The following is a 16,305-nucleotide window of genomic DNA, read 5'->3' as shown; positions in this document are numbered from 1 at the left end:
AAAAAAAAAAAACTAAACACGTAGCACTCACCATCAGATTCCTGTTATTATGCTCAAAGTAAAAATGGCATATTCGACAGGGTCACAAATATTGATATAAAGAATTTCAACGAAAATTTACAAATAATATATATATATATATATATATATATATATATATATATATATGTGTGTGTGTGTGTGTGTGTGTGTGTTTAGATGTAATGATAATAAGTTATAACAAAATAGTAAAAGATTATTGAAAAAGACGGAACTCATTCTAATTAATTATTTTTACACTATGAAGGAATTAATTTGCGATTACTATCACCTAAGAAATGTCTTTGGTGCCTATAAAAAAATGTTATATATTTGTATCATAACGATTTTTGTTATTGCTTAAAATAATTATTGGCTATAACGTTCAAATCTCACTAATTATGAAGTTTTAATCAGTTTCCAACCGCTTGGATCTTCGGACTTATATAATAAGTACTGTTTGAAACAAAAACTCAAATTAAGAATGTTTTTTGTTCATCACATATATTAATTATTGAAATCTTATTTTATAAGGTTTGCTTTCTTGTTATGTTTGACTTTTATTTTGAACACTTTGATGACTACCGGTTTGGTCAAACTACATGTTTCTGGGAAGGATAGAATGCGTGTTGGGGGTGTACCGCGTTCACCGTGGAAAGTCATGTACGAAAACTAAGAAACTCACTTGTAATTACCTCAAGCGCAGCAAAACATATAAATTATTCTTATTTAGTGTTTGTTTAAAGACAAATTTATACTATTCTTTTTAATAGACTCAAGTCCTATCTTTATTCAACTTTGAGAAGTGCTTGAACTGTTAATTCAATGTAACGTTGTCGTTCTTGTTTGCTAGCCATTCATGCCAGCAGACATGTGCATCAATACTAGAATTAGAACATCTTTTTTGTGTAAGTTAAAAAATTTATGATTGATACTCAAATTACCAATCATGAATTTATTTCTACCAAGTTTAATTAATTGCTTAGTTAGTTGATGCTGTATATATCCATATATACGCATACTATCACTGATTGAAATCCAAAGTACAGTCAACGGAAATCTTGGCAAGTTCTCATACTGACAAGAAATATGAGGCTTAAATTAAGCAGGAAATAATGCATATTTTGGTGGAAATGGGCAACGGAGATGTTGGCAAATTAGTTCTCAAACTAACAAGAAATACGAGGCTTAAAACAGGAAAATGAATGCAGATTTTGGTGCCCCAAAAGTGGGAAAAAAAAATCTACATCTAAATTAAGCATTGGTGATAATATTATTTGTTACTTCATTAATAATCATGATGGTGACCTTAATTAGCATTCAAATTCCTTGTCATTTACTTAAAATGATTGATTCAGGTGACCCATATATGTGTACGTCAATTATAAACGTCACTACTTAGTATATATATCATCTCTGAAACTGAATGATCTCGATTATTTTATAAAACTGCTACAAATTAATGAAACTATTCAATTGGTCGTTAATATGTCAATTAACTTGATAACTAGTAAGTATCATGAGTAAATATTTTTAAAAATTTAAGTAAATAAAATATATAGCTTAAATTTAAAGAGCGAAAAGTGAAATTATGAAACAGTTGAAAATAAATATTTTCAAAACATAAATAATTAAGATTTGTAACGGATGCTGAAATTAATATAAAAATAACTAATGATGAAATTAACGGTTTCCCATGAATCTTTCTTTTTAAGTTAAATATATATTTTCTTAATTTAGTCCTTTTATATTTTAAAATTCTTAATTTGATCGTTTATATTTACAAATAAACATATTTTAATCCTTTCATCAGTTTAACATTAATAATATTAATATTTCAATTTTTAATAATTAATTTTAACATATATAGTTACAGTTAAAATTCACATGTATCAGTATGCATATAAACTAATTATAAACATAATGGCAGTTAAACATGTTTTATTAAAATTTTAAAAATTATAAGCCCAACACACCTCAATCACTACTTCCTCCGCTTCAAAATTATAAATCAAGAACATAAGCGAATAGAAAACAAAAACTTTCAAGTTCATTATAGTATCCATTTATACTTATATCCTTGAAACTTAATAGGTTACTAAAAGTAACAATGTATTAGTTAATTATATTTTAGTATTATATATATATATATATATATATATATATATATATATATATATATTACTAATATCATGACCTTCTGCATTATTAAATAAGAGAAAAAAATATTATTCTTAGAGAATTAATGTGAGTCATTTTTTTCTAAATTGAGTCATTTAATATGATCAGTGGGACACATATAAATTGATGCTGATGCAACATTAATTCTACAATATCAAAGGTAAACAGTGCCAACAAGACAAATATATGTGTTGCGTTGCAAAAATAGCTCAAGAGAAGAAAATAGAAAGAAGACAGAAAAACAAGATAATAGACAGAATAAAAAACTATTTTGATATTTCCAAAAATGAAATAACATATTTATAGGTACAAAATATAGCTGAACAATTATAATCTATAGAAATTATGGATGCTCTTCAACCCAAAAATCAAAAATTAATTTCATTCATAATGTGGCAGATTTCTCTCACTGAATAAACCATTTTCATATACGAGACCTAAATCACACGCAAATTTGTTCGGTTGAACAATTACAAATAGTTTAATAGTATTGTAGCGTCCCAGTGAATGGAGCCTTGATAACTCAAATCCGGTTCATCATGATCAGTTTATGGTTAATAATCGGAGGTCGATCATCAACTCCGATAACACTTCCACAACCTGTCCCCCTCTTTTATGAGACTTTTAATGATCATTAAAATAGCGTTTACAGGCAATCATAATAATGAAATTAATGGTCAATAGAAAAGAATTAGGAGATGATTGGTAGAAGAGAGAGGGGGAGACCCGTCAATAAAAGTGGCCCGGGTCTAACATTTTAGTTTATGCTCTTGAACTACATCTTCTAAACTCTATGTGAGATTTGGTTAGTATTAACACAACATATAAATAGTCATGCACTACAATAAATATAGACAACCACTTATTAATATTCATAACAATAATTTATATTAAAGAATATTTTTTTACTATAAAAACACTCTTTTGGTATGTTTGTGCGTTTTTTTTGTTGCAAAACTATATGTTACTAAATTATTTAATTTTCAGAATATATTTTCAGTCATTGTTTCTCCATTTAACATCATATTTCTAGCCTTTTAACACACTATCAACAAGCTAATTAGATATTTTGGATCATCCTCGAAGCATTTACTTTTCCTCCAACTTCTTTTAAAGAGAAGCAATTTAATTTGTAGACAGGAAGTAATGTTAGGACATGAAGTGAGTGAAGAGTAAATTGATAATTAAAAAAATGTATAATTTTAATTAATATTTTATTTTTTAAAAAGAATATCATTCTTTAATAGTGTTAAGTTTAATTAATAAAGTTGTAAGATTTAATATGAGAGGAAAGAATAATATAATATTCACATATCTTGGGAGAGAAAAATATAATCTATTTCAACAGTATAAAATTAAATAGAATAAATTGTGTACTTTTGTATTTCTCGACTGAGAGATGTGTAATTTTTTCAAAATTGAATTGTAAAAAGATCATATTAGATTATTAGTTTTGAAAAAAGGAAGTTTGGTGCTCCTTCCTATTTTCATCACTCTGTCTAGCTTGAACTTCCCAAGCAAATCCACGTGGAATACGACAAGCTAGGGCCGGCCATTAAAACATGTAAATATTATAATTGTCACAAGAGAGACAAATTATGTAGTTATAATTGTCTGATTTTTTATCACCTTATTAGTGGAGTTTTTCCCACCTATCTCAAAATCATAATCTTGTCTAAGGGAATCAAGTTAAATATCATTTAAACTAATCACTTATTGATTAATTATCATTGATTTTTACTGGTAAAAAAAGAAAAAACAAATTCAATTTCCAAATTCTACGGCGTAGACTTAACAGTAATTACGCGTTGCTAAACACGTCTTGTGTTATCTTTACTTTTGGGTCTATCAACTGCGCCTTTAGAAGGTTTCGCAGAAAAGATGGAGCAATAAGGTGGGCATTGATCGTGATTTATTACAAATTGCTCAAAGCTATAAAGGAATATTTGAAGATGTGAAAGGCCAAAGTGAAACTTTCAAGCACTTTGTTCGTAACGTTATGAAACTTTTGTTGTAACGTTATGAAACTTTTGTTGTCTAGTATGGTCTACAGAACACCGTCAACTATGCATTAATATATGTGTTAGTGTCTGAGTTTGGACTGGTTGAATATGTTGTAAAGCTACATGTGTAACGCGGAATTAGTTCCTCTTCAAGGAGTCTATAGAAAAAAGTTTCTAATGGCCAATTGAATTGATTTTCTAATATATTGTGTGTATTGGTGATTAAAAATTAAGTTAGATTCATTCAAAAAAAATTAAGTTAGAATTTCGACGTACACCTTATAGTATTGTGTGTATTGTCAAACTAGTCATTTTGATTGATTAACCGATTAAATTAATAATTAATTTGAGTAATATGCCAAATCAACTATGTTTAAGTGTTACAATAGAAAAATATGTTTAAGAATCATATATAGTGTACGATTTCTATGTTTATGGTGGTTTATCACTAGTAGCTAGAAATTGTTGTCATAAGAAAACAATAAAAGAAAATCATATTTATAAATTAAATATAATTTACCTTCTGTAATCATATTTATAAATTAAATATAATTTACCTTCTGTTTTTATCCCAAACATTACACTAATTTGATAATTTTAAAAGAAATTGATAATAAAAAAGCTAAATTAATATCATGAAGGGTCAATTCGCCAAGGCACAATTTATAACAAAGCTAAATGTAAATATTTCAATTAATTAATTTAACACGCTGTAAAAATAATTAATTATTTTAACACCTTAATAGAATTACAAGGTAAGGTTGACTTTGTGGTTAAAAGTAGAAGAGGAGAAACAGAGATTATAAATTCAATTTTTCTCACTAATATTTTAATAAAGACAACAATTAACATTTACTAACGAGTTATAAGATAAGGTTGGCTTTGTGGTTAAAAAAAATAGGAAGAAAAAGAGAAGAGATGGTGAGTTTGAATGATTCACACTAATATTTTAACAAAAATTAACAATATTTATCCAAAAAAATAACACGTTACTTTTATTATTATCATTACCATGAAAAATATCTTTTTTTTTTCTAATTGAGTCTTAATTTCATGAAATAAAATTGTCTGACTTTATTAAAAAAAATTGATACTTCATGCTACTTGATAAATATTACACAGGCTTAAACTTCAATTCATTTAACTATTTACTTCAGTCATTAATTTTATGAATTTTTTGGCTTGTCTATGTGTTGACACATTATATACTTTAATTTAATTGATGTAAGGTCTGCTAGAGTCTTCAAATATGAAAAGTTCAATTTTGCTCTCTTTCCAAAACTCAATTTATATTATGGGTATTTTGTTTATAACTTATGGAGGAAATTAATAAAAAAAAAGGGGGGGGGGGGGGGGGGGGGGGGTAAAATCAAAGTCAAATTACCCTGATTATAAATACTAACAGAGGCAGAGTCTAATGTGAGGAAATAATTCATCTCTTATTGTGGCAAATTATGGTTAAAATTTATATTGAAAGATGTATCTACGTGTCTAGTCATATAAATAATATCTTAGCAAAAAAGTCAAATCATCAATATATATAAAGAATTGTATAATTAGGTAGTAACAAACATTTTAGTTGTCCAGTTAATTAATTGACCGGTATGTATCAGAAAATCCAAAGTTATTCATTTAAATATAAATAGCTAGCTAAGTATGTACTGTGAAAGTAAAATTTACAGTAAATGTGGCCAGATTTGCTTGTATTATTGAGTAACCAAAACAGAGTTTTTTGCCATAAGAATAATATGTCAAGCCTGTAAAGAAATACAAAATAATCTTTATCAATAAGAAAAAGAAAGGGCCAAATTCTAATTAGTACCCTTGAATTACTATTCATAAATAAATGAATATGAATCGATGTTCAACCTCAAAAAGAAACAATAAAGCACATAAAAATGATCATATGAACAATCAAAAAGACACTATGCAGAAACAATATGTAATTCAATTGAATTGCATGATCTTTGGAGCAAATCGCAGCAGTCTATCCAAAGCATGAGGTGTGAACTTCCTTGCAAACAAATGGCAAATATTGGTGGTACGTCCATTGTACTCACACGACCTTCCAAACCTCAACTTGTTAAAAAACTCAATAGTAACATCTGTTCTGAAATACCTTGAAGGATGAGGTCCACCCCTTGACCAATCAACCCATGTCAAGGTCCTATTAGAGTTTCTCTTCCAAAATTTGATACTAACCAAAGTTGGCAAGTAGTGCTCATCACTATAGCAACTAGGTTTGCAATACTTCTTGAACACTGAGAAATATTGGTGATCAGAGACTATTTGAAGGGCAAGAGAACGGTCTATTTGGAACCATTGGGACCCTTTTCTCCATTGGGAGAGCCTAATTTGAGGCCTCATTTGGGGACTGTACCTGCCATGGCCCACTTCACCTGGCAGATCATAGGCTTCCACAAAGGTCTTGGTTGAGTTCATTAGATAAGTGTAGATGGTGGAGAAATTGAACAAAGGAATGCATGACTCTGAGAGAAGTACAAAACGTTGGTTGGTGAAATCAACAAGTGCATTGGCTAGTAGGCGTCTCTCTGCCTCTATCATGCTATTCTCACCCCACCTTACCTCCTGCATGCATGTCACAGGGAGAAAATCAGATTATGAAATTTACTTTCTTTTTTTTTTGTTTAGAAGAGAAAAATCATTTCATCTCAGACTTAGTATCAAACGAAATACAATGAGAAATACAATCAAAAGGCTGGTTACTAGCAAATAATCCTTACTCTCTAACTAGACCGTGAGTGACACTCTGAAATTTAATTAAAACACATTTTAAATTTGTTGGAGACCAACTACTATTCACACCCTGATGAGTTAGGAAGTAGATATAAAAGTATATACACAAGAGATTATAAATTCAAAGGGAGTAAAATTTTTTACTAATATATATTTTTTAGCTACTTAGATCTCAAAAAGATTGAGACAAGAAAGTTAGTTGGATTTTTAAGCAATAAATAAAAGTAAAATCTAAAACTTTTTAGTTAGAAGTGTTAAAAATAAGCTGGCTTGCAAATTATTATTTGTTTATACCTTTTATGAATAATTATATAAATATCATAATAATTATTTTAATCTTGTTTTTTTATTATACCCGATATAAAAAAATAATTATTAAAATAAAATATAAAAAAATAAGATGATATTTTAATGACTATTTATATAGATATAAATAAAAATATAATAAAAAGTTTTTTCACGATTCAAGCATCCTCGTGTTTATCTTCTATTTTCCTAAGACAAAATAATGTTTCATAAGATGTGTGTACCGGACCATCAATAAAGAATGGCCGGGTTCATGAGTAAGCTCGTAGAGATGTATGGAATTTCAGTCTTGACTCTTGATTAATATTGAAGGAACACTTTTTTTAATTGACATTATTGCTCAGCTAATTTGTTTTGCATTTGTTTCATTCAAATAACAAATTAATATTTTTTTTTATAGGCAAATAAATAATATGTTATATATAAAAACCAAACTTATCACAAGATGTAACAAGTTGGCTATCGGTACATAAATCTCAGCCAAACGTTCGAAAATTAAAAAGCCCATTGAACCTCCTGGCCCCAACATAAAACATACCACATCAACAAACAAATTAATATCTACTCTTATTAGTATAATAGCGCATAACTTAAATATATTTCTCTAAAGTTTTTCAAATTAGTATATATATGTTTGCTATCGACAAACAGATATATATATATATATATATATATATATATATATATATATATATATATTGCTATCTAAAGATAAATGAAATAGCAAAAGATATATTAATTTATTTTGTCTTTATATTCGTTTTTGCATGCCGGGGACAAAGTACGTGAAGAAAGGAATTATGAAAAGTTTGATTAGTTAAAAAATCATAAGCATTGGAAATTGAGAAGAATAGAATTCTCTTGGCAGTGGAAAAGGAGTTGAATCAAAGAAAAGTACGACCAGTTTGCATTGAAAGGCCAAAAAGACAAAAAAATCACTAAATCTTTTGTTTGTTTTTAATCTTTTGCATTGACGACATTCTACCACCACTTAATTGTTAATTATATTATAAAATAATTAATATTTTATATATAAAATTAAAATTTTTAATAGATATTAAATATACATATAAGTTTATATTTATGATAATTAATTTTAATCTAATAATTAATTTTTTAACATATATAAATTTTTACTAAACTTATAATTTTTATTTAAAATTAATATATATAAAAAAATACAGATCAAAATTAATTATAATAAAGTCAAAATAAAAAATCTATTGATGTAATAATTATAAAAAAAACTATAATTAAATTTATTAAAAAACATTAAAATATTTTTTATTTTAAAAAAAATAGAAATATGAATTTACAATCCGTATATTTAGCAGGAATACTTTTAAAATTTACAAAGATTTGTTGAGATTTGTTGGGTACATAAAAAAAAATACTAAGTGCACGAGCAATCTAAAAAGAAGCCGAAAAAATGGACATTCAAAAGATATAGTGAGCCCAATAGTTCAGTTTTAGAAATTTACTAGCTTCTGGTTTATTGATCAATACTACTACTAACTTGTGTGTGTGTGTCTATATATATATATATCAACTGCAAAATAATAAATTAAAAAATAAACAAACAAAATACTTTTATTTGGCCCAAATTAAAAAGGGGGCAAATGGATAACCAGAAAGAAACTGGAATTGTTAAAGAATATTAACTAAAATATTGCAAGTTCATTTAAAAAAAGAACAAAATATATATGACATCAAAAGATCTTATTTAAAGGTACGGAAAGTAATCTTTTGCAGCCTTTTTAGCTGGGGTCTGATTATTTGTCCTCGATCTCCTCAAAACTCTTCTTACAAGCAATCCTCATGTGTTGACATGAAGATAACCCCAGAATAAGGTTACCGAGGTTATTCCAAAAAATTCATAATTAATAATGCGTGCGACTTAATTTCAATGATAGCTAGAAACTTAATTATACATAACAAAGTGTCTACTGGTTCAGGTTCAATGTTCATGCAGAAAGGTGTTGCACAAGTAATTTTCCTAAAATATATGTATGTGTTAATTAGGAATGCGAAGCAAAATATAGTACTGCTAATATTTTATAGCAGGATATGCTTAGATTCCTTAAGAAAACAAGTGCACTAGAAGTATACCCTTAAATATTGTTGCCTACCAACAATATTGCCAAGATAGTAGTAATACAATTGTGCATGTGGAGAAATACCGATACTGAATTATTTTTTAGACGTTGAAACTTTAAAATAGAATGAGAAAAGTCTTTACAACTACTAATTAAATCCAAGATAGTAGTGCCATTGTCTTCTCATATAACAACACATGAACTCTAGCTAGGAAAACCGTTGTGATAACCATTAATGTCAAGAAACACGGAGCAATTAAAAAAAAGTACAATAATGTCAACTAAAGAATTAAAGAATTGTTCCTACGTAATGAGCAAGTAATTAAGTCCATCTTAACTAACAAAGGGAACAATCAAAGTATATATATATATATATATATATATGTTCTGCTTTGAGGGCAAAATCAGTTATAGACTTAATAGTTCTCGCACTCGCACGGACTGTAAATGTGATTTAGGAACCCTTTAATTAAGGATGGGGAAATTAGTTTATTATTTATTTTTAAAACTCTAATATAGCTGGCAAAAGAAAACACTGGAAATGTGATTTATACCATAATGAAATGAAATATAAAGGGAAAGTCCTTGCCAACCTTAAAACATTGATGAAAAAAATCTTCTTTACTCATTTTTAAAGTAATCACCCTATAAAATTTTATGCCATTCTTAAACACTGATGAAGAAATCTTCTTTGGTTATTTTTAAAGTAATCACCCAATAAATTAAAATTTGATACAACTACTAAAAAATTCTTAAATACTCTTTTTGTTACCGGAAATTATTAAAAAAAAATACATTAAATACTCTTAAATCTTAATTTACATAACATCAATAAAATCTTCCGCTTTATCAGTTCTTTTTCATTTTATTTATTGGAAATCTGAAGAGACCGTGAAAAAAAAGTATAATATAGTTTTTCATCTGTTAAAGTGACAAAAAGGTTTGTGTGAACTTACCTGGCTGGGGATATTGCGGCCATGAAACACAGAGCTTTCAGGCACTGTTTCATTGAAAGAAGGATAGGAATGGACGTACATAGAATACAGCCCTTCATTTCCTTTGAAGAATCTCTGCCATAGAGGAGCCAATAGCACAGGACCTTTTGTCAAAAACATAAATGCAATCTTAGGGGTTTGTTTGAATGGGAGTTTATGAACCATAGGAACCATGGAGGCTCTCCACAACAACTCTTCATCACTCATATCATGCATGGCCATGGGGGGCTTCAAGAATTCCCTCAACCCTACTCTGGTGAAGTTCATAACCCTTTTTTTGATGATCGAGGACGAATTGGAAGAAGAAGGTTTGGTTTGGTCGTTTCTTAACCGAGAGTTAGAGACTAATCCCTCGAAGTACTGAAATTTATTTTTTGTTTGGTTATTTGATGTTAATAATGAAATGTTGAAGGAGTATGGAGGAGAGGGGGACAAAGAAGGTGGTGGTTTCATGAGGCTATTGGATGAGAGGGAGAATTGTTGGATTTGAAAGTTGATGAAGGATAAGTTCTTGAGAAAGAAAGTGAGTGTGATACCAATGAGTAAACCAATGCCAAAAACTAGACCATGAGAGAAGAAATTGAGAAGGTCGATTTGAGCATTGAAGAGTTTCAGATATGAGGCTGCACCTTTGCCTTGTTGCTCCTTATTATTATTCTTCATGATGAAGGCAAAGATTTGAAGAGTTGCTGTTGTTGCTGATTGGCTTGTAGTACTTAAGTCTCTATTAATGTGTATTGAGTTTTTGTACAGTGAGAGAGAGAGAAAGAGAAACCATGATGCTTGATTCTAGACTCAAAGAGATACTTAAATTGATCCAAAAACAATACCTATATTCATATTCTGTAGTTTATATGAGCTGAGGCTAAAAGGTTGTATTCTTTTACAGTTTATGAATGGTTATGAACTGTGTATAAGCAATAGAACATTAAAATACTAATAATCTAAAAAGTTGTATTCTTTTACAGTTTATGAATGGTTATGAATTGTATGCACGCAATAGAACATTAAAATACTAATAATCTAAAAAGTTGTATTCTTTTACAGTTTATGAATGGTTATGAACTGTATGCACCCAATAGAACATTAAAATACTAGTAAAAAATGGGCGTTTTATGTTGCTGAATAAAAGGAATTGTTATGAAACATGCATTAAAGTCTGTCCGCAATTAAACTTTACTTTAATGCTTTAATATGTGTGTATATTCTGTTGTAAATGAATTGGCACCAAATTCTGTATGGCTTTAAGTATGAGGTTGAGATATATATAGATATGGAACGCATATTCCAAGTTTGGGAAAACAAATTATTTTCCTTTTCGGTACGTAATGAAACAGATTAGTTTCTAGCTAATAGCATCGAGTAATGCCTCCACGATAAAAAAAAAAAAAAAAAAAAAAAGCATCGAGTAAGGATTTAATTTTTTGTATAAATAAGTTAATTCATGAAATTATGCGATCCTGTAAAGGAAATACTATAGTTTAATTTTAATGCATTGTGTAAAAAGATAAAAATAAAAATAGAAAAAATCCTTTTTCGTTTTCTCATTCTTTTTATTTGATAGATCACAATTAATTTCTTATAAAAAATCACAATTTTTTTTTTAGATATGTTCATTTTTTTTCTGTGTGTAACCATAAGGTATTTGAGGTTTTTATTTCATACTCAATTAATCCCCAAATGAAAACTTCGGAATGCATATAGTAAATAACAATTCACAAAAAGAAACTGAAAAAAATCATAACTTAAAATTTTTTGTTAATTTTTTTTATAGTTATCTTCTTTACATTTCTTTTTCAGAATGTTAATTTTTTGTTTACTCTGAAACTCGACCCGTTTATGCGCACACTATTCTTACCTTGCCTTTTACCATTTACACCTCTCACGTGCTTTAAAATTTCTTTTATTATTATATATCCTTTTCACGGAAACATGATTCTCCCACCCAAAAGCTAACAAAAACATCAGTTGTGCTATGTTTAACAAAAACAATATCACAGAGTATGACGGCTTCTTTCATGGGATACCCCAAATGGGTATGCACGGTGCGAACACCAGTTTCTGAATGGACTGTATCGTGAGTGTGGAAATTATACCGTTAGATCTTGAGATATATGTGGAATTTCCGTAGAACTGTCCACACTAGGTTTTTTCTCTTTTTTCTTCTACAGTTTAATAAATATTTGTTTTATAATTTAAAATTTATAAAAATATATTACTTATATTAATTTTATTTTTATAAAATAAATTATTTGTTTTAAAATTTATTACTTAAAATTATATTTTATATCTTTTTAAGATTTTGTTTTTATGGGTCAATATAATTTATGTTTATTTTGTCATGTACGTTAGTTTTCAACTTAATTTTATTTTAAGATTTTTTATTATTACATAAGGGGTTTATGTTTATATATATTTTTCTCTTCACCTAGCAAAAACACATCAACAAACTTGCATTACTGATTCATCATGTTCTATCATATTCTGAAGTTATTTTGTTAGAATTGTTTTGTTATTTAATTTAAGATCTTCTTCTCATTTATTTATTTTATTTTATTTTAATCTTCTAACACCTTCATCTTTGTCAAAAGAGACCCACACCACCAAGCTTTGTGCGCGACCCATCATCATCACACACACCATAAATCAAACCCACGATCCATCATAACTATTGCAGAATGAAGTTTTATTTCAAAAAATAAACTAAAGAATAAAAAAGAATAAAAAACACAAGCTCCAAGTTACAAACCTGAGAAGAAAAGTAATTGTTACCAGCTCCTTTCACTGTGTGTGCAAGCCACCGTATGCATGCCGCATTGCCACCAAAGACACCACCCATTTCTTCACGCTCTCTATCTCCTTCCTTTCAATCGTAGCATCAAATTTGGTGGTTTAAGATAGTTGCATTTTTTTTTCTAGATCTGAGAAATGGATTGTAGCTTGCAATTTTTCCCAATTTTGAAAAGTTGTTTCGTCTTAGCAACGGTCGTTGACTTCCTTCAATGTCTCCATTGTTGGGTTCCTTCAAAGTTGCCGGTGGTTCTGCCGCCGCCATTAGCTCTTGATGGTGGTGGTGCGGTGTAGTATTGTAGTTGACTGTGAGTCGGATGGAGAGAGAAAGAAACAGAGAAGAAGAAAGTAATAAAAAAAGATAAATAATAACTTTTGTTCTTGAATGTGTAATTTGTTAATAAATGCATCCTTGAAAGATGAAAATACAAAATTTAGTCTCCAAAAATGTAAAAAGTACAACAAATATATCCAGTCATTAACTTTCATCCGTCACTCTTAATAAAATAACCTACATGATACAGAGGGATGAATTTTTCACTAAAATGATTGTCAATGTGGTCATATCTAATTGTCAGCATAGGAACATATTTATTATATAATATGTTTTTTTACTTTTTGTCTTCCCACTCCACTGACAAATGCGTCCCTGAAAGATGAAAATACAAAATTTAGTTCCCGAAAGTGTAAAAAGTGCAATAAATATATCCAGACATTAATATAGATCGTGACTAATTATTATAATTTTGAAAAACAATAAACTGATTTAATCTTTAATACTTGGAACCACGACATGTTTGGCTTCCCCTACCTACACCACACATCATACATTAATATGGATATTTACGCTTCACAGACCCATTAGTTCTATTTTAATCAAGGTTTTCAAAACAGGATCGGATCGACTGGTTCAACTGGTCCAACCGGGAACCAGGCATCTAGTCTAAAAGCAACATTGAACCACCCTCCCAGAAAATCAGACTAAAACCAGTAAAACAAGAATTAAGCCGGGTAAATCGATGAGGACGGGTGGTTCACCGGGTTTAACCGGTTATTCAAACAACCAAAAATAGAAAGAAGTTATAGGAAAAGAAAAGATGTATCAGTCACACCTGCATAAAAGAACGAGAAAATATGCAGTAAGAGTGTTGTACATACACCAAATAGAAGTACAATGAGAAGATACGAGGATGTGAAAGCTTCTAGCTAAGGGAGGAAGAGAAAGCTCCTATTTTGGCCAAGCGAGGAAGACAAAAATGTTGGATTTCAGATGTTGTCGTCGTGATATGGGTCCGTGAAATATATTTGAAAACAAAGTTACTTTGAATTGTAGAACTTGGGTGAAAATAAATAAGTGGTTGAATTGCTACGAAAACTTAGAACACACCTTGTTGATTGATTATTGAGTTCAAGTTGACTTTATATCTATCTTTGCTCTCAAATTCTTTAGATAATTTGAATTGCACGAAAAATCAATGTTGTTTGTTAGCCCGGTCACATTACAAGTCAATAAAGTCCTTAATGATCCTTGTTTGCATGTGTGTTAACTGTGAATGCTACAACAAAAATGACCTATGCCTACTGACGAAAATCATCACTAGATGTAAAAATGTGTAGGTAAATGTAATAAGAACTTTGTCCTACGGACATTTTGACCGTCAACATTTGAAGGGACGTACAATGATGAATTATAGTCTATCAGTAGATATTTTACCTACGGATTTACTTTCACTTATAATTACATTTGATTGTCACTATATATGGTTCCTACAATTGACAATGTGTGTAGGTAAAAGTCATTAACTTATATCTACAACCTCTAATTGTAGGTAAAAACATTAACTTGTACCTACAACCTTCAACTGTAGGTAAAAGTCATTAACCTATGCATACCATTTGAAAGACGGTAGATACAAACCATTTACTTATACTTATAGGCTTTAATTGTAGGTAAAATTCACATAATAAAAAAATCACATTGCTCGTTATCTATTGAGATGATTCATGTTTCCAAATTATTATTAATATTATTATTCTGTTATCTAGATAAAATGAATATCAATTGTATCTAAGTTAATTGTCTAAGTTTTTTATAAGTTCAAGGAACTAATTTATGCAATAAAGTAATTGTCTTACTTAAAAAAAAAGTTCTAGTAGTTTTGAAACATTGGAGTAAACATTGAAAATTGACAAACATGGACTAATTAAACTCCTCTCTCTAAATGAGATGACCACAACACTAAGGCTAATCACAAAATCACTTGTTATCCCTTCTCCCATTTGGTTGCAGAATTTCCCATACATGTTGCACATCTTCATCCACTGAAGTTTTGCTTGCCCTGTCCTTCCAAGCACACCAAATTGCATTGCAGCCACCACTACAGTCACCATCACATATGCCATCACCTTTACAAATAGATAGTAGCAATGTTCAATTACACTTGTAGTGTGTTTAGATTCACTCTCACTGGAAGCAACTCAATACTCTAGTGAAGTCAAACCAAACATCTTACTGTTGTCATGTTGTATAGTACAAGTATTCCTTATTAAACTTATCAAAAGCAATTTATACTTCACAAATGGCACCTATGCTAGTTGAGAAGAAAATTCAAGTAGGTTTGATCAAAACGACATATCCATGGATCCCAACTCCCCATTCATGGTCATCAATGTAAATTAATTAATTATAAAATTGAAATAGCCATAATCTGAATTTTTTTATTAATAGCAGCAAGCAATTTACCATTAAATGCATTCAAGCAATAAACAACTCCTTTTGTCTCTTTCTCGACAATTAGCTGCAGTTTTCCATCTTCAACAACAAAAACAAGAATTCTTCCCTACATGTTTTAAAATGGACAAAGGAAGCAGTATATCAAAAGCTTTGACTAAAACAATGCTAAAAAATACAAATTTCTCAACTTATTTTGGTTGGTTTATTTTCCTCTAGCAATACATATGTAGTTCTCAATACAATTAATAAGCAATCAACCCAACATAAGCTACAAATTCCATTTCATATTATAATAATGAAATAAGTCAAAGCCTCCATACTAGTTCAAAACTAGTAACTTGGGGAGACAAAAATTTGGAAATAATTCACTTTCATGTTATGATCTCACAAAATGAAAATTTATAAATCAATTTTCCAATTCATTA

General features: G+C 29.1%; 1 protein-coding gene across 1 annotated transcript; it reads right to left on the bottom strand.

Annotated features, from left to right (window-relative positions):
* Window positions 1-6,017: 6,017 nt before the first annotated feature.
* LOC100791882 (glycosyltransferase BC10) lies at window positions 6,018-11,262 on the bottom strand. The gene is made up of 2 exons (XM_003529974.4): window positions 10,318-11,262; window positions 6,018-6,791 (listed from the first exon to the last, which is right to left on the bottom strand). Exons 1-2 carry the CDS (start codon window positions 11,017-11,019, stop codon window positions 6,150-6,152), a joined length of 1,344 nt encoding a protein of 447 aa, XP_003530022.3. The 5' UTR covers window positions 11,020-11,262; the 3' UTR covers window positions 6,018-6,149.
* Window positions 11,263-16,305: the final 5,043 nt, after the last annotated feature.

Source organism: Glycine max, chromosome 7 (assembly GCF_000004515.6).
Source record: "Glycine max cultivar Williams 82 chromosome 7, Glycine_max_v4.0, whole genome shotgun sequence".
Lineage (NCBI taxonomy): Eukaryota > Viridiplantae > Streptophyta > Magnoliopsida > Fabales > Fabaceae > Glycine > Glycine max.
Note: the sequence above shows the minus strand (reverse complement) of the source record. Positions and strands in the feature narration are given on the sequence as shown.